At 40.6% G+C, this 27,915-nt stretch overlaps 2 protein-coding genes across 2 annotated transcripts; both read left to right on the plus strand.

Moving 5' to 3' along the window:
- The first annotated feature begins 387 nt into the window (after window positions 1-387).
- endouc (endonuclease, polyU-specific C) lies at window positions 388-3,484 on the plus strand. Its single transcript, XM_069701971.1, has 8 exons — window positions 388-477; window positions 642-695; window positions 790-889; window positions 969-1,080; window positions 1,187-1,308; window positions 2,264-2,376; window positions 2,544-2,694; window positions 2,810-3,484. Exons 1-8 carry the CDS (start codon window positions 467-469, stop codon window positions 3,083-3,085), a joined length of 939 nt encoding a protein of 312 aa, XP_069558072.1. The 5' UTR covers window positions 388-466; the 3' UTR covers window positions 3,086-3,484.
- A 388-nt stretch (window positions 3,485-3,872) lies between these two features.
- polr3b (polymerase (RNA) III (DNA directed) polypeptide B) lies at window positions 3,873-26,182 on the plus strand. Its single transcript, XM_069701972.1, has 28 exons — window positions 3,873-4,013; window positions 4,383-4,415; window positions 4,993-5,049; window positions 5,134-5,198; window positions 5,301-5,376; window positions 5,912-6,012; window positions 6,092-6,183; window positions 6,329-6,446; window positions 7,052-7,160; window positions 8,021-8,143; window positions 10,705-10,821; window positions 10,923-11,057; window positions 12,237-12,398; window positions 13,040-13,240; window positions 14,190-14,352; window positions 16,450-16,603; window positions 16,841-16,915; window positions 17,354-17,452; window positions 17,572-17,699; window positions 18,886-19,095; window positions 19,246-19,404; window positions 19,913-20,030; window positions 20,234-20,376; window positions 22,705-22,808; window positions 24,040-24,206; window positions 25,013-25,126; window positions 25,288-25,461; window positions 25,807-26,182. The coding sequence occupies exons 1-28, from the start codon at window positions 3,942-3,944 to the stop codon at window positions 25,934-25,936; spliced, it is 3,399 nt and encodes a 1,132-aa protein (XP_069558073.1). The 5' UTR covers window positions 3,873-3,941; the 3' UTR covers window positions 25,937-26,182.
- The last annotated feature ends 1,733 nt before the right edge of the window (window positions 26,183-27,915 follow it).

Here is a 27,915-nt window from a genome sequence, read left to right on the forward strand (position 1 = left end):
ACAATTGTTGTTTATCCACAGATCTAGAGTTCACCTTTAATTTGCACAGGCTACCTTGCATGTAAGGGTGTAATGATAATAAAGTCCTAAGTTTTTTTTGCAATGATCCAGCAACAGACACATTTCAGTGAGACATGACTATTGTTTTACAAACCCTTGTTGGCTGTTAAAAAGTAAAAACAACCGTTTAAAACAATCAGAAAACATGAAGTAACATGCATTTAAAGTTGTGCTCACTGCTTTTGCAAAGTTGCATGCAAAACCATGGCAACAAACTGCATCCTGAAACAAAGCGCCCCCTGGTGGCTAAACGTGGGCACCAAAAGAGTTCTTTACATGTCAAGATTTGCCCGTCCAACCCTTGCAGGATATTAAGTGCTGGGTGGAGACTGGAACTTTAGCCAAAGATAAGAGTGAGTACTCTACTGTAGTCTGAGCTGAAGAAGTGGAGGTTTCAACTGGTATCATGGCTTCAAGGTGTGTATTTTTATATTTGGGCAGACAACAAACTGAAAATGGATTTCATTGTTGTAATTTAAAGACATTTTTTAATGTTAGTAGACTAAAGGTCAGAATAACTAGGCTGTTTTTTTCTCTTTTTAAAGTGTTTATAGAAAATATGTAAATTGTGTAATATGCAGGTTGTGTGGATTTCTGCTCCTTGCCGTGTTTCTCAATGGACTGAATGCATCAAGGTACTGTGGCATTAAATTATCATTATGTTTCCTGCATTTGTGTCAGTATTTGTCAGATTGCTGTATTTCATCGGCCTGACTCTTCCCATAACAGATTAGTGATAAATCAGGAACTGACCAATATTTTCAATGAGCTGTGGAGGCTGGATGTGAATCGCATGCAGCCGGGGATAGACTACACCGTCTCTGTTCAGGTATGGCACATTTTCTTACTCAGACAACACTTATCTTCCTGACTTTTACAAAAGTTTATTCTGTGTTTGAATCGTCTAGGGTCGAGCAAACTTTGTAAGCCAAGGCAGCCATGTTGTGCAAGATCGCGCTTCACTGCCTCTTTTCTCCAACGTTGATGAAAACAAACTGAGGAACACAACAACTTTCTCCCGTAAGTGTATCTGAAACAGATGGAAAAGAGTTCCACACTTTTGAGCCTACATATTAAGGTTGTTTTGCAGACTTCACTGTAATAAATGAGGTCTTTGTGCTTGCAGTCCTCACGAGACTCTTGGACAACTATGAGCGGTCCACAGGCGTGACAGAACAAATCACAACAGAGGAGCGGACCGAGATTAATCTCTTCCTGGATGCCGTCTTAGAGACAGAAGTCATGAAGGTATATGTAACAACTAGTTACTAACTGAATTTTACCAGTTCAGTTTGTAATTTCTATTGCTGGCACATGTTTGTTGTATGCCCGGATGTTTTAGGCTTCTCAGAGTAAGAAAATAAGGCATTGTCTCTTCCTGCTGTACTGCACTAAAAACATTACTTCATGATGTCAGAGGGAGAAAAACAACAACATCTGTGTGCAGCTGTGGAATGCTGCGCTGGCTTCAGCAAACTCCCCAAAGAGGAACAGTGGAAAAATGTGGACATGCAGTACTTGCTGTGTTTGGAATAAAAGCCTGTTTGTCAGATGGACCTGATTTGTGTAGTTGATAACAGTTTCAGCTCTTCTTTCCTACAGGACAGTTACACATTTTAGTGTTCGGTTCTCACTGCTAATCAAGCTTGATCAAATATATTGCAGGTTCTCCCACCAAGTGTTTAGTAACAAAATGTAACTCTGGAACATTTTTAAAATTCATCATGTTTTGATTTAATAATTTGTCTCATACACACATAGACTGACAATGGTGCAGGCATAATAAACAGAGACTAGATATACATAAAGTATGATTTAAAAAAGAAAGACGGGGTGGAGATATTTCTAAGGGGTATTGTGCAAATACTACATTTACAAATGAGTCGTGTTTTATTTACAGTGAGTTTGGTCTCAGTATATTGCTGCAGATTTATAAAGATGGACGGTTAATCCAGTCTGAAAACATAAGTGGAAAGTGTTGCTTTTAGTAAATATATTTCTTGGAAGATGGAAAACTCAGAGTTTTCACCTATCAACAAAGAACAATACAGTTAAAAATGTTCTTTTAAAAAAAAAAATTGTACTAGAACAATTTCCTGAGCTGTCTTTTCTCATCTGGTTGATTTGATCTGTTTTATACTGTGAGAGAGGACACAGAGTCAGGTTTGAATTTATGAATGTCATGAATGTGATTTCTCCACAGCGGGCTCATAAGTACCTGGTGAGCAAAGGAAAGTCCAACAGTAACCTGAGGCTGTTTAAGAATCAGCTCAACTTAATCTGGTTCCAATTCTACCACAGGCAGAGAAACACAGGGTGAGATGTCAAAATATTACCGTGTCTACTTGTGAAATTTATCATTAAATCAGTGTGTGCACAGAAAGCAGTCTGGGGATTACCACAACTGTGTTAGACATTATATAACTGTTTTGAGGTAATATTTTCTTTTTCTGTGTGATATTTCTGAACTAAAACATCCAAAGCTTGGACTCGTGTGGATTTGAACATGTCTTTGTTGGAGAGACAAAATCTGGAACAGAAATCATCGGTTTTCACAACTGGATCCAGTTCTACCTGCAAGAAAAAAACCATCACTTGGACTACAAAGGTTACAAGGCCAGACAGAATGACTTAGTAAGTATGATAGTTAATCAAACAAAAGAGATGCATTTGTTCCTGTGACAACACAACCCTTTTTTTATTATTGTTTTATTGTACTGAATTAACGCCCACATGTTTCTGTCTGCAGCCTGATCAAGACGACCATGTTCTGAATCTCCAGTTCAGCTGGCATGGTCTGGTCAAGCCTGTTGGCAGTGCTTTCATCGGGACCAGCCCCGAGTTTGAGATGGCCCTCTTCACCATCGTCTTCCTCATGAACACAGACAGAAGCACCACGGTGCTGGTCAACATCGACCAGTGTCAGATGGAGCTGGTGGTCATCAGACATGGACGCTCCCTGGGGACAGCGTACCCTAAACTGATCAGCAGCAACAACAGACATGTCAGGCAGCACTCACACTGATGTGGAGGCTCGGGATTAATCACTCTATTCACCTCTGATATCAAGGTGATTCACAAATTTATTTTAAAATATGTAGTTTCATTGTTAAGGTAACACTGAATATTTACATAAAAGATTTACGTCAAATATTTGGTGTTTTCTTTGCAATTTTTTTTTTGGCATAATATGACTTTTTATAACCTTTAATATACAATGAAAACACTTTCTTATGGTGATGTAATGTGTTGAGTTGTGAGGGTGTGGAAGAAATACTCAACTCTTCCCAAAGGCAAAAGTGACATTAACACATTGATGAAATATCTAATTACTTTATGTTATACTACATGATCAATTATAAAAATATAAATGAAAATTGTTGATGCCTGAACCTGGACAAATTAAACTGAGACTGGGAAAATATTTGAAATTTGTGCCATGTATTTATTTCTATGTTGCAGTTAGTTAATCTGTCCCTTTATTGATTATTAGTAATATACAATAAGTACGATATGATATAAAGTATAGGTAGAGTTGAAGTATGCATTCTTCTCACCATACTTCAAAATCATAATCCCTCCTTGCCACCTCTGTGCGTTTATGAGTTTATGGGTGTGTTTTTACTGATGTGACTAACCAGACATGCCTCTTAACCCGATAACTGTTAGTCAGATTAAGTTACCACAGTTACTGTTTTCGTTACATTTTCTGCACCACAAATTTAGTGAAGGCGGAACTCTTTCTTTCGTTCCGGCCGCACGGACATTTTAGAATGGAACACGGAAGGAGCGCATGTCGCATGCGCTTCCCGACGCCGCATATCAACATTGGCAGTATCATCTGAGTTTTACGTGTTTGCTGTTGAACAGTAGAGTTAACCATGGAAGTCTTGGGAGGAGAGTTTGGTGACATGACTCCTATGGAGCTGGCGGCTCCTGTCAACACGGTGGCGGTGAGTTTGACGAAATAAGGACGGAAAGTTTCGCACCACGAGTACAGAGAAGCTACCGTGGTGTTGGCTACCGGCACACCGAAACAACGACCTGGGACATAGTGTGGAGGTGTACCAAAGATACAGCTAATGCATTATTTTATTTAATTTTTTTTTGCGTTTCAAGTGTTATTAATGGAGGGGAAATAGTCACTTTGATATATGTATTTACTTCGAGCAGCAGTCAGGCTGCAGCTTGGAGGCATTTGCACTTAAATTACAGCTGCAGAATAAAATGTGTGAAGTAAATAGCCCTCATTGACTTTAAGAGCAGACTTAAGTCAAATCTGATGTGTTGTTTATTTTGTTTTCTGTCTCTCTTTTCAACAGGAAAAATGGAAATTGTTGCCAGCCTTCCTCAAGGTAACAGAACACGAGCTGCAACAAATAGTTGATTATTAATTAGACTAGAGTATCATGATATTAATGCGAATATCCTTTGGTGGTGTAATATTTGTGAGTACAAAACAAGACATTTTAAGCTGTACATGGGGCTTTGGGAAACACAGGACAATATTTCTTTTATTTTTTTTTTTTTACTATTTTCTGACATTTTAAATCCAAACCGCTTATTGATTAATCAAGAACATAACCAACAGATGCATCAATAATACAAATATTTATTTGCAGCCCAAACTGAACACAACAGTTGTGTATCCCAAACTTTTTACTAAATTTATAGAAAAGTGATTTTACATTGCTATTCCATTATGCAATTTGGTATGTGCATTTTGTTAAATTGGATAAAATAACCCTATTAAGGAAAGTGTGGGTTTTTTTTGTGGCTAATTTGTTGCATTTTCTGTTGATAATAGATTTATTGATTAATCATTTCAACGCTCACTTATACATCACATACTGCACTGTTCAGTTTATTTATCCATGCATATCACTTTCACTTGTCCTTCAGTTATTGACACAGTTATTGTGTGTTTTGCAGGTGAAAGGTCTAGTAAAGCAGCACATCGACTCATTCAACTATTTCATCAATGTGGAGGTAAAACACTAACCCGACATGACTGTGTGTGTCACAGCTGTTTCAGCAGCATTTTAATTTCAGTCTTCATGTCTTGTTTTCCAGATAAAGAAAATTATGAAAGCAAATGAGAAAATCACAAGTGATGCCGATCCGATGTGGTACCTGAAGTAAGTCAGATCAACCGTCACTTATCTTAACGCTCCCGATGGAGAGGCAGCGGCTTCTAGATTCAGATTTGAGTTTAAATAATGGAAATGTTTTTCTTCCAGATATCTCAATATCTACGTTGGCATGCCAGACGTCGAAGAAAGCTTCAATGTTACGAGACCAGTCTCTCCTCATGAGGTGAGCTTAGTCTGTTGGGCAAAAAAGAATGATAACACAATATTGTTAGTGGAAAATGGACTATTTAAACAGCTGAGTACTTGGTTTAAGTAGTCAGCTGACAGAAAGTTAATTGGAAACAATAATAATTATCAAGTAAGCATCAAATATTGCTTTTTTCAGCTTTCAATACATATTTATGTGTTTTGAACAGTTAATCAGACATTGAATAAAATGTAAAGACATCTCATTTAGTTTAGGGACTTAAGGGACTGCTTATTTTTTGTATATTCTTTTGGTTAAAAAAATGGATTATGTGCTACATTGATTAATCAAATAGTTAATACACTAAGGAATTAATATTTAAACTAACCACTAGTCTTAGCCTCGATATTTGGTCATTTTCTTTGCGAAATATTTAAACGTACAATATTGCCACCAGTTAAGATGATGTGATACTGATAAGAGTCCAATGCCCGTCTATTAAAACAGCTTTATAGGTCCACATGTAAGAATATGATACTCTGTCGCTCATAACCCCTGTTTGTGTCCACAGTGTCGTCTCAGAGACATGACTTACTCAGCACCCATCACAGTGGACATAGAGTACACCCGAGGCAGTCAGAGAATCATTCGCAATGCACTTCCAATTGGAAGGTAACTTGTATAACTACACAATATAATCAACAGTTCTATTTGTTTTTGTTATTAATATATTAAACTTTGTTTTTGTCAGGATGCCGATCATGCTGCGCAGCTCGAACTGTGTTCTCACAGGAAAAACACCCTTGGAGTTTGCAAAACTCAATGAATGTCCTCTGGATCCAGGTACATAATCATAATACAGTCATCTTAAAACTGATCAAATACATGATCTAATATAACACTGTAATTCAGTAGAAAATTTATTTAGTGCCAATCGTTCTACAGTCTAATTGTATCGTGTTTTTTTTTTTTTTTTTTATACACACAGGGGGTTATTTTATCGTAAAAGGTCAGGAGAAAGTCATTCTGATCCAAGAGCAGCTGTCCAAGAATCGAATCATTGTGGAGCAGGACAGGAAGGGTGCAGTTGGAGCCTCAGTTACCAGGTACTGTAACAGCATCTCCCCTAACCAGTGAAGCGGTTCAGTGACAGTTTATGAAAGCCATTCTTATCAAACTAAGTGTAGCTTTATTGATTTGTAGACAGCAGATAGTTGAAGAGTCTCAAGCCATGGCAAACAAGACATTTAGTTTTGCTTTATTTCTATTTTTTTGTTGTTGTTGTCCTTTTCAAATTCAGAAGATCACAAAAAGTTTAAAAAGACTTTGCTGCAGACTTTGACAAGAATCAAACAAAACACAGCAGCTTTTCTACAACCATTAAGTAGACTATATGCGCTGTGGGCAAATATGCATTCAAGATAGCGGAGGGATTAACGTTCACTGAACTTCACAGCTACGTGGCATCAGTAAGTCCTGCTGGGAAAAGAAGCTTCTGCTTTTGTGAAGGTCTTTTATTTGTTTGGACACCTTTAACTACATTTCAGTAGCGTTAAAACACAAAATTTGAGAGAAGGCTGACAAAGGGAAGAGAGTCACCCTGAATATGTTGTTTCAATAGCAGGAAAGACAGATTTTTCTCCTAAAAGTTTCACTGTTACTGTGTTCATACAAAACTTTTCATGTTCATGTTCTTTCCATTTTGTTTCAGCTCTACTCACGAGAAGAAAAGCAGAACTAATATGATTGTTAAACAAGGCCGCTTCTACCTGAGACACAACACGCTGTCAGAGGACGCTCCCATCGCCATCATATTCAAGGTAGAAGAGTTTTTGCCGAGCACTGACGCAGATGAGTGTCTCTGTGTGTCCAGTAGGAGGTGCTACAACACAGATAGATGAGTTTAGATGAAGTTGTTTTTGAAGTAAAGACCTGCTTGTTTCCAAAGTAAGTTTTAATGATTCGGTAGTATTTCATCTTTAAGTCTGTATTTTTCTATGTTGTTACTTCAGCTCTGAATAGTCTGAAGACGTGAATGATACACGTATGTATGGGGAGGTTTTGATACAAGTTAGTGAATAGCTATAAGTCATACGTTTGAATAGTTGTTCATCAAATGTAATTTCATGTGTTACCCTTTGTTTTAATGAAAATGTCAGCTGGACAGCTGGTTTCATGAACTCCTTTTCCCTCTTGATGGCAAATCTCTCCAAACATGTTACCTCATGAGCGTGAAGTGTCATTATCCACAGTTTGACACAGTTTGCATGCTCGGTTTTGTTTGCTCTGTGCTTGTATATCCTGGGTGACTTCTTCCCCGGCTCTGCCCGTGTTTGGCAGAGGCTGCAGAAACAACCTCGGATCCATTGTGGGACACACAGATCGGTTCCCACAGCTTCACATTTCCATAAGCAAATGTCAGACAACCTTGTGACTCCCAGTTCACCTCTCCCTCCCTGTAAACACACTTCACTTCCTTATGTCTCCTCATCTCAGCTCCTGTTCCAGTTTCAAAATGTCTTCTGTGTGTGCTCTGTTTTGCATCGCGAGGTCATTGTCTGGTCACACAGGTTGAAAATATAAGAGTTTTATTTTAAATTGGTGCCCACATTCCCCCCCCCTGCATCTCTCCATCTCTTCTCAGTTCCCATCACAGACTGTTTACATGTAATCCACACAGGGTATGGGTGTAGAGAGTGACCAGGAGATAGTGCAGATGATCGGTACGGAGGAGCACGTCATGGCCAGCTTCGCCCCGAGCCTGGAGGAGTGCCAGAAAGCCCAGATCTTCACACAGACTCAGGTACCTCGGTGGTCAATACCTGCAAGAGCTGGGCGATGTGGTGGAAATATTATTACAAACATAAAGGTCACTTTACTCGCCTCAGGGTGTCCCGCTCAGCGTCATGCGGGAGCTTTAAAGACAATCTGCATGTAATGTCGTCATTGGAACAAAAGCTTTCGGCCCTTATCCAAAAACAAGTCCAGAAGAAAAAAAACACGACCACCAACTGTCATGTGATATATTCAGTTCACTATAACAAAAAAACAAAAATGTAATCACAAACAAATGAAGAGGAAGCTTTTAATGCCTGAGAAAATAACTCTGATTCTGTCGAGGTTTAGTCAGCCTGAACTTGAGACTTTTAACAGAACCTCTGTGGTACAAAATGTCACCGGGGAGTCTGATGGATGTTTGTGTCAGGCGGGAAGGGGCTAATAAATAGACACAATATCTGTTGCATTATGAAAAATGTAAGATCCAGTATGTTACCACTCAGCGAGCAGCTGGAAACAGCTAGCCTGTCTCTATCCTGCTATAAAAAGATCTGTCTGCTTGCACCTCCAAAGCTCACTAATTGGAGTCACAGCTGGTTGCCAGGCAACCTGTCAGTGACAGCAAGACTAAGTAAAAAAAAAAAAAAAAAAACACACCTTGTTGTTTTCGCTATTTTTTATTTTATTTTTGTACACATTTACCAAGCCGGATGTAACATGTCAAACAGTGAGCTTGAAAGATGTCAGCAGGTAGATTTAGTTTCTGTTTCCACCTGTTTCTAGTCTTTGTGCTAAGCTAAACTACCCACCATCATATTTAAATGACATGACAGCCACCATCTTATCTTCTAAACCTCAGCGACCACAAATATGTGGATAATGTATTCCAGATCATGTATAGAATGACCAAACTGATGTTCAAAACAATTACCCTTCCTCCGTTGTGTAAAACAGTCAATAATTAATTTAGTTTCCTTTTATGTCACTGCTTGTTGAGAATAATTAATTTGGAATACAGAAATGTGTTAATGATAACAAGATAAGAGTATAGTGTGATTCAGCTGGAAGTCCATATATTTCAGTGGTGAGTTACCAGTCGGCATAATGTGTGATCATTAACTTGGTCTAAAGAGCAGGATGTTGTTGTTGCGACACAGAAACAAGCGGCTGCTGTCCGTTGACAGAAGGTATTTTCTTTGTCTCTCTGTGATCAGATGACTCAGGTTTTGTCTTACCAGACAGTTAAGTAATGCTTTCCACGAGTTATTCAGGAGGCCCACGTGTTTTCTTTGACATCTACAGATGAATGCAATCGGCCAATTTGTTTTTCATAAAGATTATGTTGTTAGAGGAACCACTGATGCATTGATGAGGCCATATTTGCTTCCTAGCAACCGGTCGCGGCAGCTCGTCGGCCAGCCTCCATGATGTCTTTTCATGGTATTCATTGGGTCATTGTATTGTGCACAATGAGGCCTAAATCTATATAATTAAAGGCAGATAAGGCTTAAGAAACATTGTTATCAGATTATGATAAGTAATCTGCCGAAACCAAATTTGACTGTCATTTTTTTTTTTTTTTTGTGATGTATGCTTAGACACCAAAATCTAATGACAGGTGATTTCATCAAATCATTTATTTTCATTTCAATCATTTTTATTTCGCTGAATTAGACAGTGATTTATTTGTTGTTGTTGTTGTTGTTTTTTACACGGCTGCCTTTCAAGCTATTTATGTGTGTATATTTTTATGTATTTCATGCCCTGTGGAGGGCAAGGTGGGTGGTCCTGGAGAAAGTCTCAGCCTCATTAACCTTTGACCTTTCCTATAGCACTGTAGAGGACTCCAGCTGAACACCGACTCAGGTGTGGGTGTGTGGCTGGCTGTGGGTGTGCACGCACGCTGATGTGTGCATTATGCCCTTTGTTTTTCACTCGTCTTACCACGAGTTTGATGCGCGTGTTTTCTCTGTTCTTTCGCTAGAAAATTCAACGCATCATTTTACTCAACATTAGCATCTATCGCATAATGCAGCAGTCGTCTGATATAATGACTGTTGACCGTAACGGGTTATCGAACCCCTGTATCTTTTGAAATGCAACTTAACTTTGTCTGTTGCATCGATTTTTGAAAGCTCTTTGAAGTTGCGAAGCATTTAAGCATTCTCGTGTCTGAGAGGTCTGAGATCCAATGTTTCTGATTTGATTCAAGGACCTTTGTTGTGATCCTTTTCCTTCTCTCTGCTCGTTACTTTTATTCTGTTGGGTGTCAAAGAAAAACAAAGGTTGGGCAGTGGGCTGTGCCCAGGGTGGATATGTGACATGAGGGTGAGTTTGTGACATCACAAAGTTACAAAAGTCCAAACATCACAGTTGCTGGATACGGACAAAATTTTTCTTCATGTACTGAGAATTTAGACACTTTCACAGTATTTATATGGCACAAGGCCTGACTTATATAATAAAAGAAGAAATGAAAATCAGAATTTACACATTAAGGGGTCCTTTTGGAAGTTTCAGACGAGACTCTGCTCTGCTGGTTTGTGTTTCTTGACCTCTGCTGTATCTGCTGCTCTGTGTTTTCAGGCTCTGAGGTATCTTGGGAATAAAGTGCGGAGACAGCGCATGTGGGGAGGCCCCAAGAAGACCAAGATGGAGGAAGCCAGAGAGCTGTTGGCATCACTTATCCTCACACATGTGCCTGTATGTAAACAGACCAGATGTTGGATTATACTCATTATAATAACTCATACATTTTCAGATTGCTCCACAAAAGAAATGATAATTTTATGATTTTTCTGCAGGTCAAAGAGTTTAACTTTCGTGCGAAGTGTATCTACCTGGCTGTGATGGTTCGGAGGGTGATCCTGGCTCAAGGGGACAACAAGGTGGACGACAGAGATTACTATGGCAACAAACGTCTTGAGTTGGCTGGACAGGTAAATTTGTCCTCCATGTGGTTTAATTTACTGCATGTATTTTATTTAATCCTTCATTCAGTGAGTTGTTATGGTTTATATCACAGGACTCAATATGTTGGCTGTGTTCATTTGTCAGCAGGAGACTGTAAATGAGCTAAAGTTCAGTTATAACATTAAAGGCACTCTATTGAACTGGTCGGTCATTAACTTCATTCACTGAAAGGTGTTTTACTGCCTTTTCTTTACTCATAGAGCCACTACAAAACAAAACATGATTGATGCTTATTAATCATATATGCCCATAAATATTCCATTAACGCTCACTGCGAATGGATCACAGCACTGCACCAGAGGACAGCGGTGGCTCCAGCCCTGATCTCTCACCTGCATCTTTGTTCCTGCCACCTTCTTTTAATAACACTCATTATTTTCCCTCAGCTTTGTTTTTCTCTGTTTTGTTTTGCCCCCCTCCCCTCTCCCTGTATTTCAGCCTGGCTTTGTCGAGCTAGAGATATGCAGTGGCACCAAAATCCCGAGGCTGTGGAAGCATGGGGATTTTTCTGTACCGTGACAATAGAAATCCTGCCTTGACTGGAGCGATTGAGCTAATCCGCAGGCCCGGCTCTGATAATGTAATTACTGCTGTCTTAAGGCCTTTAATTTCCCCCCCAACCTGCTCTGTATAAGGAGTAGAAGATGGGAGGGGGAGGGCACAGAGCCCTCTTTCAATAGGGGGCTTACACACTAACAACGCCAGCAATCTCCTCACTCTCCAATTATGGTTCCCTGACATTCAACTAATTGGCCTAGCTGCGCAACGGAAGCTTAATTTCTTTATTAATTTCAAGCCGCGCTGCCTGTTTGTTTTGATGTATGCTAATGCATAGGGTGGGTGGGGGTTGTGAGAGAGTTTGCCTCCTGTAGGCTTGGTGGAGGAGGAGAGGGACTTGGGACGAAGGCCAGGTCAGGCACATTTGTAAGCCGGCACACCTGGTTATTAAATCTGACGGTAAACTCACCTCGGCGCTGATTAGAGACATGAACACATGCAGCGTGCCAGGAGAGCTGAGAGTCAGACTGTGTGAAGATACAATGACGACTGATCTTTGTTCTTATCCAACATCTAGTTTGGAGACCTGACAGGTGAATAATATCTAAAAAGTTATTCCTGTCTCTCTGTCTTTCTGTCTTTTCTAGCTCCTGTCTCTGCTGTTCGAAGATCTGTTTAAGAAGTTTAACTCTGAACTGAAGAAAATTGCGGACCAGATCATCCCCAAGCAGAGAGCAGCTCAGTTTGACGTGGTCAAACACATGCGGCAGGATCAGATCACCAATGGCATGGTCAATGCCATATCCACAGTGAGTCAGAGACCATACGTATAAAGAAGTAATTGAATAGAAAGGATGCAGCACTGTTTTGTATCTATATGCTTACAAACAGCTGGCTTTCTGAAGAACCTTTCCTTTAGCACTGTCTCTGTGGATCATGTCGAAAGGGACACACAAGTCTTTAGATATTTTCATTTAGCAGATACTTTCACAAACATAAACTTTTAAACTTTTTACATCTATTTAATATATAAAGGTGTCCTGTGATTTTAAAATTCAATTCAATTCAAACGTCTAGATTTACTTACTTGGTTATACCCAGGGCTCTCAACTTCTATTCACGAAAGCTTTGGGAATATCTCAGTAGGTGCACCATGAGTTTGTTTTCTATCAATTTGTATATTCCCAGGTTCATAAATGAACCCACACACTTAATTAACGTATAGACATAAATGCTGTGATTTGATCTTGAATACCCCTCAAATAAAACAATGTTGAAAGGTTGTTTTAAACCCAATTATTTTGTAATAATCTTAAATTTTGGAGGTCAGTTTTTCTTTTTAGTCATAAAATGTATCCGCAGGCATGAAATAGTTCATATAGATGGTAAGAAATAAAGCTTGAAGCCATTGTGTATTCGTAAGTGTTCACTTGCTGTTTTCTGTCGACAGGGCAACTGGTCTTTGAAGAGATTCAAGATGGACCGTCAGGGTGTCACCCAGGTCCTGTCCCGTCTTTCCTTTATTTCGGCTCTGGGCATGATGACCAGGATCTCCTCCCAGTTTGAAAAGACCAGGAAGGTCAGCGGGCCGCGCTCCCTGCAGCCGTCGCAGTGGGGCATGCTGTGTCCATCCGACACCCCTGAGGGAGAGGTGAGTGAGCTGCAGCAGCAGCCACACCTGACCACCTGTGTTCCAAATGACATATCTCCCGTAGTACACTAACGAATAGTGCTCTTGCAAGTTAGGACTCTTTGTTGTGTGGCTTTAATTAATTTTACCCAGAAATGAATGTGTCCGTGCCCTCTGTTTAACACACTCGGTAAACATACTGATGGCTTTTGTCCAGCAGCAGCAGTAAAGAAAAATAAAGACTTTTTTGTGGTGTTCAGGAACAGCGGGAGCTTGCTCCCCTCCCCCCCCCTTCCTCTAAGTAGCCAAAATGGAGAGGTGTTTCAGCTGAAAAGTGTCCAATGTTACACACCTCTTTTTTGTACCGTTTTAAGTGCATCTCCCAGGTACTTGTAGCGCACTACATGTTTCTGTACTTGACAGTGTGAATGCACTGATGCTCTCAAAATAGGGATGTTAGTACACAAGTATGTCATTCGGAACACAGCGTGTTAGTCTGGAAGTTACACGAAGAAGAACACATCCTGTGTGAAAGCAAACGGCTCTAAATGTTGAATATCTGAAATGTCAAAGTTATATTCATGGAGCAGAACCTAAAGCGCTCAAGCATGTGGGATGCGTGTACACAGAAAGACTAATATACTGTGACAATAAGTGTAGGTTTCGGAGCAGATTGTCGTCTCAAATTATTCAGTTGGCTGAAGCTATAGGCTCAAGTTGAAGGGATTGGTTGCTTCAGTATGTGACATATGTTTCATATGTCTGGCTGTCTGATTTTGAGGCTCAGTGGTTTCACAAGGCAACGAGGAGTCTGTACAGAGCCTCACGTTTTAGCTCTTGTTGTGGAGGACGGGTACCACTGAAAATGTCCTTTGCTGTAAATTTGTTGTGGTTTTCAGAAAGACTTGTGTTTCTGTATTTTTGTGTCTTTCCACATGGGTAATATCGTATTAAATATGTGGATTTGTAGGCCTGTGGTCTTGTGAAGAACTTGGCTCTGATGACTCACATCACCACCGACATGGAGGACGGACCGATCATCAAACTGGCCTTCAACCTCGGGGTAGAAGACGTCAACCTGCTGTGTGGGGAGGAGCTCTCCTACCCAAGCGTCTTCCTCGTCTTCCTCAATGGTAAAACTGCTGCGCACCAGTAGAGCCTAACAACTATATATATATATATATATATATATATACATATATATAAAAAAATAAATAAACAGAGAGAATTAACACTGGATGCTGTTGCTTTAGATCACTTGAAAAGAAAGTGTAATCCTCCCTGTTTTAAATGCATTGCTTATGAACATGAAGGGAAAAATACTCTGTTTAGTTTACAGAAGCTAATTTTGTATTTTGCAGTGAAGCTGATTAATTTCACGGCAGCACTAGGTATTATTCTTGAGTCAAAACTTGGCCCCTTAATTACTGTATATGTTTGTCTCGCCACTGATAACTGTCAAATTATATTAGCTGCCATACTATTTAATTAGTTGGTAGCAGCAGGTGTCAAAGCCCTTCAGAGTGTGTTCAGTGCAAATGTGCCCTCACACAGAGGCAGAGCACAGTGTCTCCTCTGTTCTCCACTCATTTGTCTGTCAGACTTGATATGAACAAACCCCTGCAGGCAGTTTGAGCTCTGCTTTTTCCCGTCGTCAGAGGTTCGGAGTACACTGCCGTATGTCCAAACTGCCTGTTTCACCCTTACTTTCCATTTTAAGTTCGTGAATGTTTTTACGTTCAACCAAATACCTCAATATCGATATGACTGTTGGTGCTTTTACAAAAACAACAACAAAAATATATATATATATATGCAATGAGATTTATGATAAACATCAGTAATGTGGAAATAAGGACGAAGTAGATAAAGGTAAATAACAAGATCTGGAATTGTCTACTAAACTTAGAAAATGACATCACTTTACCGTAATGCAGCCTTTAAAACAAGGAAAAGACCACACTTTTGTCATTTCACAATTTTACTACATCAAAAATATCTGATGTTATCTAGTCTCCTGTAATAATATTGCTATAATATCCATGTATTACCCAGCCCTAATCCATGTGCATGCTCTTAAGCGCTTGGTGCATTTAGGGGGTTTACAAATCCATTTTTGCTACTTCAAAAGCGAATAATCTGAGTGCAAAGTAATGCGCATGGTTCAAAGGGTGGTACGTTGTGCCCTGAGTAACCACAGGTGTGTTTTGGGTGTAACATGAAATAAAGAGTGTCGGTGTCATCTCCCATTCCCTTTAAATGCCAGGTGTGCCTGTAGATTTATATTATAGTATAATATATTTCTAAGTTGAGGAAAAAAAACACTTTTCTGTCGAGGGAACCAATCTTCTCAGCAGTGCGATGTACACAATAATAATCTTTCACATTGTAATCCTTTTACTTTCAATCTTTTGCATATTTATGAGGTGTTGCATGTTTCTGTGTGTGTAACAAATGAGTGTACACGTGTTGTTCACCTGTCTACATAGGTACAGTTTACCATCTTAATACTGCCCCCCTTAAAACAATGCGCCAACAACGCATCTGACCACATGTCATTTTAAGACCAACATGCATGCGGGTGCTCAGATGATACATTTGCTATTCAAACAATGTGGGCGTTGGATGAGAAAATGTTGATGGCATCACTGCGTTACCCGTGATGCTGCTTTATGCCGGGTGTAGGATTAAACCCTTACAGTCACAATTTGAAAATTACCTGCAACTTTGAGTGTTAATTAATCATTTGAGTTGATGACTCATTCCCCATGCCACAAATTTCCCGTTTCAGATTCTCAGATTGTTCAAATTTGCCGCTATTCCTCGTCTCACACGATAGTAAACAGATTATGTTTCTGGTTCAGGTTGCCAGTCGGACAAAATAAATAGATTGCATGTGTCACATGGAGCTCTAGGACATTGCAATGTTTCACAATTCTCTTATATTTTAGAAGAGAACTGGCAAATTAATTGAATATGAAAAAAAAAAAAGTTCTTGCTGCATTTCAAAATGATTAGAATAAACAAAGAAATTAACAATATTTGTTGGGTCCCTATCAAAAATCGCACCAGTGAATACCCAGAAATCAGTGATTAAGTGATTTAAACTGTTAACTGCAGAGTCAAAGAGTGCTCAGATAAACACATCAATCTTCTATGTCAATTGTGTTATTAATGAAAGCTTTAGCTTTATATCCGTCCGTCTAGTCACGTCTGTATTACCTCCACAGGCAACATCCTCGGTGTAATTCGAGACCATCATAAACTGATCAACACTTTCAGACTGATGCGCAGGGCAGGTTTCATCAACGAGTTTGTGTCCATCTCCACCAACTTGACCGACCGCTGTGTCTACATCTCGTCTGATGGAGGACGTCTCTGCAGGTGGGAAAGTTTAGCATGACCAAAAAATATGATGAATAAATATTTCTGATACGCAACAAATGGAGCATAAACCAAGGTATTCTTGTATTATATTATTCATTTCAGAACAGCAAAATTCAGTCGACTTTGACTTGTTGTTATGTTTTAATAATAAAGAAAAGCAGTGAAGTCCCTCGGTGGTTTAATGTTGTTAACTTTGTTGTTAAAACTTTCTTCTGCGTTGTTTTTCCCCTGCAGACCGTACATCATAGTGAAGAGGGGAGTGCCGATGGTGAAAAACAAACACATTGAAGATATGTCTCAGGGCTACAGGTAAAGCCGAGTCATGAGAATCATTTGTTGAGACAGTTATTGAGAACATTTGTTACAGGTTTTCAGTTTAATTTATACATTTATGCCTTTATTTTCATGCCTAGAGATAACCAAAAAGAAAATCCAACCCCCCCAAAACAAAGAAAAGATCATTTATACCATTTCCCAACACAAAACAATTCATTTATTTGAGGACAAAAGATTATGACATTCATTTAATTCTTATTTTTCTTGGGTGAGTCATTTCTTTTGTCCCACACCAGAGATCTGGGTAAAATGTTCAGGTCCTGATATAATGCATTCATATTCAGGTCCTTATATAACATTCTTACCATTGCCTGAAATCAAACTCAAAATAAGTCTTTTAGAGCGATCAGACCTGACTTAAGGACTTCCTAAACGGCTAATTTTATTATCTGAAAACACGCTTTACTCCAGAACCTTTGAGGATTTCCTGCACGAAGGCCTGGTGGAGTATCTGGATGTCAACGAGGAGAATGACTGTCAGATCGCCCTTTATGAACACATGATTAACAAGTGAGTGCCACGTGATGCAGCTGACATTAAAAAAAAAAAAATGGGAAAAGATCCTCCTGCTTCATGTTAATCCGCACACTGTTTTTTCTGCCGCTCTTGTTTTTTTTTTATTTCTCTAGAGACACAACACACTTGGAGATCGAGCCATTCACGCTACTCGGGGTGTGCGCCGGCCTCATTCCCTACCCCCACCACAACCAGTCGCCCAGGAACACATACCAGTGCGCTATGGGCAAGCAGGCCATGGGTAAGACTCAGCTGAGAAGGTAGCTTCAGTGAGCAGGCAGATCATTAAACTATGAACATCTCAAATCCTTTCTCAAACATCCTCCTCACAGCTTCAAGGCTTTATCCATACACACACACACACACACACTTACACACATACAGTAAAATAATCTTTCGTGAGCACTGTTTTTAAGCCTTCTAAATTTGCCGGTTCAGAGTTTAAAGTTACATTTGCACAAGTTAAAATCATACAAAAAGTACATTTGAATAACAAACGGTAGAGATACAAGCAGCCTGCTGGTTCGTCTCCCCCAAAAACTCTGCTCCTGCACTACTTCTTGTCAGAATACATTTGTACGCGTGATTGAGTGTTTGCCGTGTGTGTGTGTGTGTGTGTGTGTGTGTGTGTGTGTGTGTGTGTGTGTGTGTGTGTGTGTGTGTGTGTGTGTGTGTGTGTGTGTGTGTGTGTGTGTGTGTGTCAAACATGGGGCGCTTGCGTAGGTTCTCTATTGTGCCGTGTGTGCGGAGGCCCTTTCCCTGCCAGTCACCCAGAGTGTCATTAGCAATTCATTGTGCCTGCTCTGGCTGTGCTCAGGGGGTCAGTGTGCTCAGCTGCAAAAGACCACAGAGTGTGCACCCGAAGCTCCTTGGTAACCAAAACTTCCCCAAACGGCCCTGCTAACATTCGTAAGAGCTGCGGTCCCCCCCCCCCCCCCCCGCCCCGCTTTACCTCCATCCATCCCTTCCTCCCCTCCCCCAATCTTTACAAAAACACAGACTGGAACTATATTTGGCACAATATCCTCTGCCTTGTCTGTTTTGTGTGGACATCCCTATACATGTGCAAATCTGGTTGTGCGGCCCGGCCCTATTATCACACACTCTGCGCTTGTAGCCTGATTGTGAAGTAATAGCATCTGACAAATGTCAAGGTGTCCAGGGAGGTCGGGCTTTATGCCATAACGCCCCCCCGTTCCTCCATGGCACCACTTTGAGACAGGCCCGCCTAACAAGAGGATTTAACACCTGTAATCCTCTAAAAATGTATTTATTGACAGTTCTAATTCTAAACACCAGAACATCAAAATAATATTACACACATAAAGAAAAAAAAAAATCTCAATTTTTAAACAATGACTTACAGAGTAAGTTTTTAAATACTCCAGGAGTCTTATTGAGCTACTCTTCATGTCTCATCTCTCCAGGTACTATCGGCTACAACCAGAGGAACCGGATTGACACGCTGATGTATCTGCTGGCGTATCCTCAGAAGCCGATGGTCAAAACAAAAACCATCGAGCTGATTGACTTTGAGAAGCTGCCGGCTGGTCAGAACGCTACCGTGGCCGTGATGAGCTACAGCGGCTACGACATTGAGGACGCTCTGGTCCTCAACAAAGCCTCACTTGACAGAGGTGAGAGCGGGTCGTCTCAAAATACTGTTGGTCTCTGCTTTAAAAGATTTCTGTTATTACTTGTTTCATACAACAACATATTAGCGTATCAACAGACAGTTCAGGCAGCAGACAGAAAATCGAATGTAATCTAAATATGTTTCCCTCCAGGTTTTGGGCGATGCCTTGTCTACAAAAATGCCAAGTGCACACTGCGGCGTTACACAAATCAGACCTTTGACAAGGTGATGGGGCCCATGCTGGATGCCACCACAAGAAAACCCATCTGGAGGCACAGCATCCTGGATGCCGATGGCATCTGCTCCCCTGGTGAGTACCAGCAGGACTGGAGGAGACCCAGCATGCTTTGCTGCTCCTCAGCATACTGTAATGCAGTGTAACCCAGTTTTACAGGTATTCAAGGCCTCATGAAATGATGTTTACTTGCTTAATGTGATTTTCTGTTAAACAAAAGGGATACAGAAATGATCTTTGTTGACATGCACACTCTACGAGTAAATGAAATACACGTATCCTCATTAAAGATTGGACAATGCTGAAGGCAGACATATGACATGAGCATGAGTTTGTGACATCACAAAATTAGGCAGGCCCAAACAGCACAGTAGCTGAATATAATCTGTGTGCAATTCTCCATAGACTGAGCATTTTGAAACTTTTACAGTATTTATAGAGAACCTAGACTTGCTTCATTATAGAAAAATACAAATAAAAATGGCAAAAAGTCACAGTAACACATGTATAAAAGCACTTGATGAACTTTAGAGTGTGTATTCGGGCCAGTCTCACACTGTTTGATGTATCTTGTGCGACTCAGGCGAGAGAGTGGAGAACAAGCAAGTGTTGGTAAACAAATCTATGCCAACCGTCACCCAGACACCACTGGAGGGCAGTACCCAGCCAGGCCAGCCACAGTACAGAGATGTGCCCATCAGGTGAGTGCACTTGAGCTCCCAACGCCACACCCACCCACTGCAACAGGTTCATGGTGACCTCGGTTTGTGGTGTCACCTCGCCGTTGGCCCATTTGTTCAGATGATATATGTAGGAAGGAACAAAAAAAAAAACACGGGACTCTATACTTTCAATACTTCTAAATTCTGCAAATCACATTGGATATACTTTTTTTTTCTTACAGCTACAAGGGCTCGACCGACTCGTACATCGAGAAAGTCATGATCTCGTCCAACGCTGAAGATGCTTTCCTCATCAAGATGCTCCTCAGGCAGACCAGGAGGCCAGAGATCGGAGACAAATTCAGCAGTCGACACGGGCAGAAAGGTGCGCAGTCACACGGCCTTCTCTCTTGAGACAAGAGCTGCATATTGAGCTCAAACCTGCAGGGAGAATACAAAGGGTTGCATTGATATTGAGCACTTTAAGGCCAAATTTCAACCTGTTGCAACAGATTGTAAATGACTGGACAAAAAAAAGCAGAAAATGTTTGGTCGTCTCTGTGCCGGAGCATTTGTTGAGTCAAGTCCCAGTGGCTGTTGCTCTGTCACTGCCCCCCTGTCCTCATCTTTCAAGAGCTCTTTTCAATTAATTGGCTCTTTGTCCTGTGCCAGACTATGCAAATTTATTACACCCCAGCAGTATTCTGCTGCTACTGGGGAAAAAGTGTTTACAACCCCCATTGTTTTGCAGCACCTCCCCTATAGAGGGCTTGTATGATGTTTTAATCAAAAAGCTAACTGGCGCCATGCATAATTTACTCTCTTCATTAACACGGTGGGCACTGGGCGGTCAGCTCAGGATGGGACAATGTCTTCTGTCTCAGATAGTGACGAAGAGAGAGGGGTCGCCGTGGGGTTAGCTGGAGCAGATCTGGCCGGAGACGCCCAGATGTGCAGCTGATGAACGGCTAGTTTTTAATCAGAGCCCTCTGCAGTTACGTCAAGGTCTTCACAGCTGCTTTTAAAGATCTAAGAGAAGCTTTAAAATCCTGCATTTTCCCCCCAAGTGGGTTTGTCTTTGTAGAAATAACCAAATTTTCTCGCCCGTCAGACATTTTAAAAAGAACCCTGAAAAGAATACTTAATCAACATATATGCATGTGTAATTATTTAATTAGAAGTGATTTTGGCTGAAGTGATAGCTCTCCCAGCTACTCATGACTAGTCTCATAAGTCCTGGTCAGCAGAGCAGAATAAGTTAATTATTTACCGGACACACAGACACACACACACACACACAGCTGTGGAGATGGGGGGGTTGTCAGTAGTAGGGACCTATTGTGCAAGCCGCCAGTGTGGAGCTGTATGAGCTGTGATGGAGGGCTCTGGACCCTTGCTGTTGTCTTGCCTTTCTCTGTGAATTTCATGCCTCTTTTATCATTCACTTTCACACAAAACAAACAACACCAAGGATGTCTGCTGTTAGAACTAGTGTCTCTCTCTCTCTCTCTCTCTCTCTCTCTCTCTCTCTCTCTCTCTCTCTCTCTCTCTCTATTCTTTCTGGTGAACTTCTCCATTTTCCACTTCTTTCCTCCTCCTCTCATTCCTCTTCCTCCCGACTTTTACCCTTATAGTCGACCTTTTTTTCTTTTTGCCTTTGGTCTCTTTTTTATTTTCTTCTGGCCCTGCCTTACTCGCCTTTTCTCTTTTCTTTTCACCTTCTTCCTGCTGTTGGAAGGCTTTCCAGTAAATCGCCGCACTTGTTCCCAGTCAACATCCTGTTGCAACATCCTGTAAGGCATCAGCAGTCAACTGTGTGCTGTGTGTTGCTGACTGGTCGGCTAATACTGAATTTTTCCCACGTGCACTGATTCAATTTCTCCTCTCCAGTTGATCCCCTCCACTTCCTCTGAGTTGAGCTGAAAGTCATGGGTGTGTAATCCTGCTCGCCCTGTCCAGCTAAGCACCTTTCTCCACTTCCTGCTCTCCTTCTCTTCACTCCTCTTTCTCTTTTTTTTTTCATTTGCAAATGGGTCTACAATCTGTTTACCCTGGCCAGTGAAAAGTGCTTCGGCCCCTCAGCAAACATTTGCACTCACACTTAAACTCCTGGCTACCGGGGTGCTTGTCCCCCATCATCATGCGAGTCAAAAGAGGACCCTGTCTGTCCACATGAGTATGGAAATGTCATGCTTTGCCAGTGGGCCACACAGCCTCGCAGCACAAACACACACAACAAAGCTGTTTTACTAAGGTTTTCTCATGTTTTAGTCAGCTGTGGTCAGTTAGATAAAGAGATGCACATAACTTTTTTTATTCATCTTAATCTTGTGACTGTTTTTTTTAGATACAATATGTGGTGCATAGAAGATAATGAAAACAAGCTCTAAGAGCCCAAAGTGATGTCTTCAAAGTTTTGTCCAAAATTCAATGTACAGTGATGGAAAAATTAGAACGACTTCAAATCCTCTCGTATAAGAAGCAGAAATGTTTGCAAAGAAAACTGACAAATTTTAATTATTCAACTGCTTTTTTTGTCTATTAATTTTCTTTTGCTTGATTGATAAGATAAAAAAAAAAACCTGAAGAGAAATTTATATAAAATGCCAATCATGCATCATCTCAAACTTCCATGGAAGCACAGTTGTCCTGCTGTGGACGACCGATTCTTTCTGCTCTTTCCCCTCAATATGTTTTTTTCTGTGTGTTTCAGGTGTTTGTGGCCTCATCGTCCCACAGGAGGACATGCCGTTCTGTGACACAGGCATCTGTCCAGATATCATCATGAACCCTCACGGATATCCCTCCAGAATGACGGTACAACTCCTCACAACTGCAGAAAAACATATTTTGCAACATGATTTCAGATTAATCGGCAAATTATTTCCACAGTAAATCATTTTATTTAATGTCCATAACAAGTCCCGAGAGAATAAAGTGTCACATTCAGTTTAGGGCTGCACCTCCTGATTTTTTTGTTATTATCAGTTAATCAGTTGATTATTGTTTCAATGAGTTGATTAAATGTTTGGGCTAAAAAAAAAAAAATCTCTTTAAATGTCTTGTTTTCTTTAACAGTGCAAAATGCACTTTACTCTCATTTATCAAGACATCACAATTGAGCAGCTGCATTTTTACTTAAGCAGTGACTTAAATGATTAAACAATTATCAAAATAGTTGCATATGACCTTTTTACTATTAATTAATTAATCGACTGACTAATCATTTCAGCTCTTAATTTTCTGTGTAACATTTATCGGGGAGGTTAAATTAACTTTTGTGTTGGTGAAAAGGTGGTAATTTGACAGCTTATCCAGGACCTGAACTCGGTTGTTATTTGTGATTTTTGGCTGTGACTTCAGTCTGAATCACCTCCGTCACTGTGTTGACTGTCGCTCTTCATAAGTTTGTGTCGGCTCTTCTGAGACAAAACCCTCATTATCACTGCTCCTCTTCTCTTTGGGTTATCATTGGCTTCCAGAGCACACGTCCATTGATGGCGTTAAGCAGCAATCTCACTGTTCACAAACAGATATTTGTTGCTGCGGAGACGGCTGCCAGCGAAGCCACCGCCTGTAGCAGAGTGTGGAAGTTTTATCAAACAAGCCCAGTACATCTGAACTGGAGGATGGTGCTGAATGTGAATGACATGAGACTTGGCCCCGTTTCTGGCTGCTTTTTGTGCCTTGCACTGTAAAAACCTGAATGATCTTTACTGCTGAAGTTGTCAGTGCCACTGTGTTTGCTAGCTGTGGTTGCCATGGAAAAGACTGAGAAATGTTTGGCTCGGGAGGATGTTTATGTGGCCTGGGAGTGATATGAGAGTAGGTGTTTCCTTTTATGTGATGGGGTCAGGGGTCCTGTGGGTGCGACCTCAGTGGAATTGTTGAAATCAGTCATCCTTAGACGGCCCTCCCCAACCCCAAGGGGTACACATGTAATCTAATCTCACCCACAACATCAACATTCGGTGTCAGGAGAGGATGTAAATCACAAAAAGATTTGTGTTATTAACAGAACTGTCGTTGTTTTTCTGGACTTCATCAGGTGGGAAAGTTGATCGAATTGCTGGCTGGGAAGGCGGGAGTCCTGGACGGACGGTTTCACTATGGTACGGCTTTTGGAGGCAGCAAGGTGAAGGATGTGTGTGAGGACCTCATCCGTTACGGATACAACTACCAGGGCAAAGACTACGTCACCTCAGGAATCACCGGGTAATTAAAACATCACGTTTATCTCAGTAACCAGAAATCGCTAATACGACGCATTACTGGTCAGCATTTCCAAAGCAATTCATATTTCTTGTTTTTGTTTTGATTTTTATCAGTGGCAGTTTTTATTTATCTGTCCACATTAAGAAAACCAGCGTGTGAAGACAGAAGAAAGAGTGTATATAATATAATATCCCACATATTGGACACACATTGGAGTTATGCCATACTTTTATTGTTGGTTGATGTTTTTGATTTTTATGAAAGTTTCACAATGCCCATGTCTGTGTATGTGGCTGTCCACGCTACACATATGTAAACATGCATGAGTTTTGCTTGGACACTCTTACATGACTGTTTCCTTTTCTTTCCGAACGGCTTGTTTGATGCAATACATTTCAATTCCAGCCCTGTTGTTATTTTGACAGAGTTTGGTAAAGCAAATCATCCGTGCTGCCAAATGTTAAATGTAGGATATTGAACGTCTCGGAGACACCTGAATGCAACATCGTCATCATGATGTTTTCAGCATCAAGTGTTTTTAAAGCAGCTCCTGCCCTCACCTGCGTTTACAGCAGACAATAATGCGCTTTGATTAATGGAGGAATTTTTAATTGTTGCTCCAATAGTCAAAAAAGCCCATAATTGTTCATCAAGAAATGATCCCAACCCTCATATTATTGTCTTATTTTATATGATAAATAACAGATTTTATTTTGCTGATTTGTAACCTACTTCAAATATTCTGTATTGCAGTGTAAGATATTTATGGATGTGTCATGAAGGTTTGACTGCTGTATTTTCCTCAGAGAACCACTGGAGGCTTATATCTACTTTGGACCGGTGTATTATCAGAAGCTGAAGCACATGGTTCTTGACAAGATGCACGCCAGAGCTCGAGGCCCCAGAGCCGTTCTCACCAGGTAAAGTCAGTGGTCTCTCTACTCTCCGGGGATATGAGGCTGCTGCTGGTGACGAGTTTTTAGAATTTTCCGAAAAGGTCCATCAGTATTCAGTTCGTCACAGAGTCAGACAATTTAAACTTTTAGGCAGAGTGACGATAATCCACCTCTCCCGCTGACAGGCAGCCCACGGAGGGCCGCTCCAGAGACGGAGGGCTGCGTCTGGGCGAGATGGAGCGCGACTGTCTGATCGGCTACGGAGCGAGCATGTTGCTGCTGGAGCGCCTGATGATCTCCAGTGACGCCTTCGAGGTGGATGTGTGTGGACAGTGCGGCCTGTTGGGATACTCTGGTTGGTAAGTTGAACAACAGATGTGAAGGTGTTTCTTTTGCTGATCAGTTTTAGCTGGGCGCGAATGTAACAGCTAAAATGACGCGAGTTACCGTAGGTTTCAAGAAGCACACCTGGAATGATGGATGTCCACTCACGCCATCCAGTGTGCATTAATAAGTACAGAAAGAACTACAAACTTTAGAAAGTGAATTATTTAAATAATGTAATTGTTAACGGGTAGCAATCTTCCACCATGACTCCTCGCTGTTTAAAACAAAGTGATGAAATCAACTCTAAAAAGCAGGGGGTGGCTGCGTGACCTATAAAGTCAGTAATCCTCTGGTTTGTGTCCGTTTCTGTCCTTCAGGTGTCACTACTGCAAGTCGTCCTGTCACGTTTCCTCCCTGCGTATCCCGTACGCCTGCAAGCTGCTGTTCCAGGAGCTGCAGTCCATGAACATCATCCCCCGGCTCAAACTGTCGCGCTACAACGATTGAGCAGGGCAGGGACAGAGACGCTCTATGTGAGTGAAAGGTTTAGAGTCAGAGGAACTTCAAAAGTCTGGAAAGCATTTAATTTATTAAAGATGTTCAAGCTTTGAGTGAACAGAGAGAAACAGGACTGTTTTCACACAATGGGAAGTTTCAAAGGTATTTTTCCTGTTTGTCATTTATGTTGATATTTTCTCACCCTGATGCTCTGTTTGTATACATAATAAACACAAAACAATTATTTCGCAGTCAGCTGCTGTCTTGTACAATTTAATTACTTTTAACCGAATTACAAATATTAAAATAGACACTCCCAAATCAAAGTATTTGATCAAGCCTTAATGATAACATGAGGAAAATACCAGCAGCCCATGAACTGTGCTTTCCTTTCCTTTCCTTTCCTTTCCTTTCCTTTCCTTTCCTTTCCTTTCCTTTCCTTTCCTTTCCTTTCCTTTCCTTTCCTTTCCTTTCCTTTTCTTTTCTTTTCTTTCTTGATTTAATCCCAATTTAGATTATTATATAATCTTGTGGCAGCTGCTGGTTTACAAAGAAGAGACCTGAAACTTGCTTTCCTCACCTGACCTTTTGACAGCCAGGTGGCCTCACGTTTAAGATGCAAAGTTCCTGGTTCGATTCCAGCTCCTTGTTCCTCTACATCTTCTGTCTGCTTCTCTACTGTCTAATAAAGCTGAAATGTGATCAAGGTAATCATTACAAATATAGCTGGGTGGTCATACAGTTGAACGTACAAACAAAAGTCGAGGGGGGTCACTTATTGTGCGTTCATATGCTAATTAAATGGCTCCTCACATTGATAGTGTTGTTAGGTGTACTGTAATACATTGATGATTCTGTGGCAGAGTTATGGATCACTACCTCAACAGTCCAACAGGTGTGACAGGAAAATATTAAAAATGTTGTTTTATTGACAAAATATGAATTACTTCTACAAATGTTTACAAACATGTACATTTAAAGTGGAGATAAAGTGAAATACGCGACTCGCGGTGGGAGTCGGTCTCTAGAGAAATCCTCTCCTTTCAGAGAGAGAAAGTTAAAATCATTAGCGCAGTGTTAAAGGAGGAGAAAATAAGCATGTTTTGTCTTATTAATATATGTCAGGATGTAGTCGATAAATGCATAATAACATATAAACTTACATGGCACCAAACTCTCAACAAATTTGTCAGTTAATTTCAATGTTGATTGAATGATTAATGACCATTACAAACCCGGGATTGTGTCACGTGATTGTCTAGTTTTGTTTGACCAAAACCGCAAAGACATGCAGTTCACGATCGCAGCAAACAAAAAGAAAGTAAGTATTCACATTTCAGAAGCTTGAACCTGACAATTTTGGCATATAAAGAAAAAAACAGACTGATTGATTAAATCAGTGATTAAAATTTCCGCAGATTAATTCTGTTGATTGACTCTATAACGCAAGATGACATCATCATATCATTTTCTTAAAAATCAGTACGGAGTAATATTTAATTGTCCCAAAGCCTTTGTTAAATTGATAGTCAGGGTTGATACAATAACATTTATTAGGAAATAATTGGCTGATCATGAGAGCATCAAAGGAGTTTTGTTTCGGGTGTTCTTTTTAAAAAAAAATTTTTTTTATGAATTTATAACCCGAGGGGATTTAAGTGTCTCAGAAGAGAGTGGAGGACCTCTCTCATTCAAATTTCATGTGACAGCTGGACGCTCAACGCAACAACGTTCAGTGACATGTAGAAATATACGTAGAGCTGCAGCGTTATTGATGTCGGTCAGAAGAGAAAGCCGCTTTGAGTCGTATGGTTTCCTCCTTAAACTGAAGCCTTAATGCCACCAACATGTCGTATGCAGCGTAACCATACCCCCCACTCGCACATACACACACAACTCAATTGGGGTCTTTTCACAGAACAAAAGCAGGACACATCCGTTTGTGCAGGCCGAGTGTGTGAGAATAGGAAGGATGGAAGAGGCTCTTT

This window comes from Brachyistius frenatus, unplaced genomic scaffold, assembly GCF_029030835.1.
Source record: "Brachyistius frenatus isolate BFR_SWC_R1_liver_20210118 unplaced genomic scaffold, ASM2903083v1 Contig_39, whole genome shotgun sequence".
NCBI lineage: Eukaryota > Metazoa > Chordata > Actinopteri > Embiotocidae > Brachyistius > Brachyistius frenatus.